Source organism: Lactuca virosa, chromosome 3 (assembly GCF_052849685.1).
Source record: "Lactuca virosa cultivar CGN04683 chromosome 3, Lactuca_virosa_CGN04683_v6, whole genome shotgun sequence".
NCBI classification, from domain to species: domain Eukaryota; kingdom Viridiplantae; phylum Streptophyta; class Magnoliopsida; order Asterales; family Asteraceae; genus Lactuca; species Lactuca virosa.
The window spans coordinates 125,821,873-125,826,766 of record NC_136428.1 but is presented as its reverse complement, the minus strand read 5'-3'; the positions used below and the strand labels follow the sequence as shown (position 1 = coordinate 125,826,766).

Genomic DNA, 4,894 nt, shown 5'->3' with positions numbered 1-4,894 from the left:
ATTGAAAACAAATTTGTAAGATCAATAAAGGACTCAGATGATTTGGTTGCCGTTTCTGCACTTGGGAATCACGAGTAGGGGAACGAAGGAGGATTGTGGGCGACCGCATGGGAAATCAACGAGCAAGCTCCCAGTTATGAGCTGTGCGGTTTAGTTGATCCGGGTAGGTATTGGACAGAGGGACGGAATGGAGTTTGGGTATCATCAAATAGAAAATAGGGTTATTAGATTATTTGATAAACATATGATGTAGAGGGTTAAGTTTTTCAGTTTTTATTAAGGTTATTAAATAGCTAATAACTGAAACTTTTTATTTTTGGTAGTTGCGTTTTCCTACAAATTAGGAATTATACGTATTTTGAAAAATTCTAGTTTTTTTAATGTTTGTGGTGGCTTGTTCTTTCTGGTTTCTCCATAGATGTCTTTCTTTTTAATAACTTATGAACAGTTCCAGCATATAAATAGATATTAGCAACTTAAAAAACCAGGGAGGCCATGGCCTCCCCTGGCCCTAAAGGCATCCGCCACTGGGCAAAACTAATGCCAACTTTACTAGCCGATACACCAAGTAATATGAAATGTATTTTCTTGTTTCTACCATGACTCTAGAAAGATTGGCGATTCCATTCAAATTAGAAAAACTAACATCTTCTTTTACAACATCATAATAAAAATCAATTTGTTGTGCAAGATTCCTCATTTCCACCTCCGTAAAATCCTTTGGATATAACATACTCAATTTCACTAACTTTGATTCGTGAAATTGCGAAAATGAGTCAGAAGGACTCAAAGCCGCCATATTTGTAAGCAATTTAGTGCTTATCTCGCTGAAACGATCATGAAAGTCTTGAAGTTGAATATTAAGAACCATGGTAAAGATATTAACTGTATAATAATGTTGATTGTTGATGTCAGTATTTTCACTTTGGATCCTTGCATAATTTTCCGACATATCCACTTTTTTAATTTCATACTTTTCACAAAAAGCATATTCTTCCTTTAGAAGATTTTCAAAACCCTAGTCTCTAAAATTTTTCTTTGTTATCTCTGTGACAACCGTCAAAATTCGAGACAGTTCTAGATTTGAATAAACTTAGTTGCACGTATAGGCACGACACATACTAGACTTGGTAACTAGAAGCTAAGTTGTAACCTACTAGAAACTTGGAAACAAGTAGAATCGAAGAATAGTGTACATAGATTTCACATTGGTATGTGAATTCTACAACTACTTAACTGTAATGACTATCCATGTTCGGGTCATTCCTTGAATTGAACATCTTTGCATGAATCATGTAGACACATCATGCACTTGACCTATAAGTAAAAATTAGGTCAAAGTCTCATAGAAACTTAAGTCAAAGTTGAAATCTAGGATTAGTATACTTGATTCCTCAATTTCGTTTGAATCTCGGAATCACAACATAAAATGCCAATAAACAGATAAAAATAAATTACAAATATTATATCTAACTTGAACAAGAGTTAGGAAACACAAAAATAACTTGAAGTCTCAAAGATTCAATTTATTTTGATATCCAAAGATTTACAAAATTTCTCAAAACCCTAAAAGTCCTAAAAACTTAAATTTATAAAGTTTTATATTAAAATCCCATAAAACTTTTTATAAACACTATAATATCAAATTAATATTTTTAAAATGTGGAAATATAATCAAAGAAATTAATTTAATTCATTAACATTAACTTTACATTTATAAGCTAAAAATCCAAGAATTATAAACAAAATTTATATAAAATTCACATTTTATATAAATTGAAAGAAATTGTATAAAAATTTAGGGAATTATACAAAATAAATAAATAAAATGAAATGAAATCTTCTCTCACTCCCTCAAATTCGGAATCCTCTCTCTCCCCTCATTTCTCATTCCCAATACTAATCATTTTGATCACCCATTCACTCCACCTATCTCTTTCTCTCTCTAAAATCTTCCCTCTTCATTTCCTCTGCAAATGACGAACCTAAAAGCAATATCACTGGGAGAGATTTTTACATTCAATTCTTCATGAGTTAATAAGAATCTTTATATTTTGGTGGAGTATAACCCCAAAGAGACGACGAGAGATATATAATCTCTCTTTTCTCTCTTTTCTCTCTTTTCTTCTCTCTAAAACCCCTACTCTGTACCTCTATGAATTAGCTCCAAACCCCACGAAATTTCCAGCAAATATCCCTCATTTTACACAAGAATATTTATCATTTGAAGTTGATCTTCAAGGTAAAATCAATTTCCTTACATGTTGTTCACTTTTCTTTCTAAAATATCAAGTTTTCTCGCATTTTTCTTCTCCATAAACACTTTTCTTTGAGATTATTCACATTCATGCTCATGCATGTCAAATTTGATGATGATGGTGGTAGGATTTCACCTTCTAACAACATGAAAACAACATGCATGTTGATAGAAGGTGAAATCTAATGATCAAAACCTAAACCAAATCCATCAACTTAAGTTTTACAAGTTTTAAAGATCCAAAACCACATGCATTCAAGTTTTTCATTTAGAAACATCATTTTGAAAAAAATAAGTTCATATATGGTCTTCAAATCATAATGCATGTGGTGAACATCAAGCTTAAAGGCTTGATTATCAAAGTACATTGTTAAGAATGCTTATAAAGGATTTATTCATAAATAAATATCTAAAACCTTTTTCTATTCAAATACAATTTTTTCCCAGAATCCAAACAACAAAATAAGATGATTTGGAAATTTTCAGAAAATAAATCATTTTTCTTGATTTATTGTAAGTTTTGTAAGAAAATAGAGCAATAATTCACATAAAATATTTTTTTGGTCAATAAACACTGGTAAATTTTTGATATTACTTATGCACTGATTAAAGACGTTTCATGAAGTTTCATGCATTTCTATGATTGTTTTCTATTGATTTCACATTTATTTTTGTTGAAGGGAAATAAAATGTAAAATACAGTTATGAATGTCCAAAGCCATACTTCATAATTTTCGTATCTTCTAGAAATCATAGAGACTCCATGAAAAATTTTCCAGATTTTTCCAAGACAATTTCTTATTTTTCGTGATTTAATGAATGTATAAGGGATTAAGTTGATGAAAAATAGCTACACTTATCCAAAAATTATGAAACTTCATCAGAATATCTTATATTACATGTAAATCATAAATAAAATGTTTAGCAAATTTTACCTACTGTTTAATAATTTTTCACGAATTAATGCTTATTTAAGTGAATAAAACAAATAAAATATTTAAACTGTGTGGAAACCAACTTTTATATTTTTCCCAGCTTTCATATGTGTAACAACAGTAGAAAAAAATTTTGGAGAATTTTTGAAACTGATTTCCATTTTGTCTCTATTTTGATAGAATAAATACACAAAAATCAGACAAATCATGTTAAGCTGTTTGAAAATAAATTTTATTATGTTACCCTGATTATATATGTTTCATATCAGTGGTGCACAAAGTTTGGGGAATTTCCGTAACTGGTTGATATTTTTCATGAATTTATATCTATCTAGAGAATTAAATATTGGAAAAATGGTTACACATATCAAAAATCCATGAAAACTTATCTGGAAACCCTTTAGTTTTGTTAGAACAAAAATCTGATGTTTGGTAATTTTTTTTATTTTTTTAGTATTTTTCATGATTTTATGATTATTCAAGAAATTAAAATGGTAAAAAAAATAGTTAGACAAATCGAAAATTCAAGAAAATTTATATTGGGATCTTTGACTTCAGTTAGAATTAAAATGCAAAGTTTGGAAAATTTTGGAACTAAATTGATTTTGTTTTTGAATAATTAATCATTGAAACACCACCTAAAATGTTAAATTTTAACATTTCAATAATGGGGATTTCCACTTGAATTTGTTATACAACAAATTGATTCATAGAAATCTAAATTTCACAGAAAAATGTTTGTAACTTATCAATATCAAAATTTGGACACAATATTGACATAATTCTATTGTAGAAATTAAGTATGTTAGTGTTAGATTTCGATTAGAGAGTCATTAGTGTGTAACATCGTTGTAGGAACCAATAGTGGTACAAGTGAAGCGTAGTTCAAGGCACCATTTGCATTATCTCAAGGCATTTTGAGTATTCACGCCTCCCCCTATTTTCGGTTTTAAGTTTTGGGGTGGAAAAGCATGTCCGAAAAACTATTTATTGTTTCGTTGTATTTAAATTGATTTGTATCAAACTTGATTGCTATTTTTTGCTATGTATCTTTATGCAACTTGAATCATGAGGCCTTATCATCTTAAGTCCCTTCCACTTTACTCCAACCATTAACTCTTTGAGCCAATGGTCATTATGGATAGCGCTATTAGGAATTGACAACTTCTCACTCGCCCGATTGCTTGAGTGCATGATACCATATTCATCTATGGAACGATAACCATAGATCTTGATAGGGCATCAGTCATAGGATTGGTTGTGAACTCATTTTTTGCGCATATACATACAAACTTGTTACTTATTATAGCAATAAACTTTGTTTCTCATTATAAGAACAAACTTTTATTAATGCAAACTTATTTACTTGTCTTAGCAACGAACTTGTTTACTCCTTGTAGCATCGAACTTGTTTACTCCTTGTAGCAACGAACTTGATTGCTCATTATAGCAATGAAACTTGTTTACTCGTTTTAGTAACGAACTTTATTTCCCATGAGAATATGAACGTTGCATCTCATTTGGGCAACATACTTTATCTCTCATGATGACAACGAACTTTGTTTATGCAAACTTATTTACTCATTTTTATAATATATTTTTATTTATGGAAACTTTTATCAAAACTTTGATTTCGATTCATGAAACCAATATTATTTTTAATATGTGAACTCACCAACTATTTCGGTAGTTGACCGCTCAT

At 29.8% G+C, this 4,894-nt stretch overlaps 1 protein-coding gene across 1 annotated transcript; it reads right to left on the bottom strand.

Annotated features, from left to right (window-relative positions):
* Window positions 1–511: 511 nt before the first annotated feature.
* Window positions 512–952, bottom strand: LOC145164014 (uncharacterized). Its single transcript, XM_079082745.1, has one exon. It carries the CDS (start codon window positions 950–952, stop codon window positions 512–514), a length of 441 nt encoding a protein of 146 aa, XP_078938871.1.
* Between the last annotated feature and the right edge of the window lie 3,942 nt (window positions 953–4,894).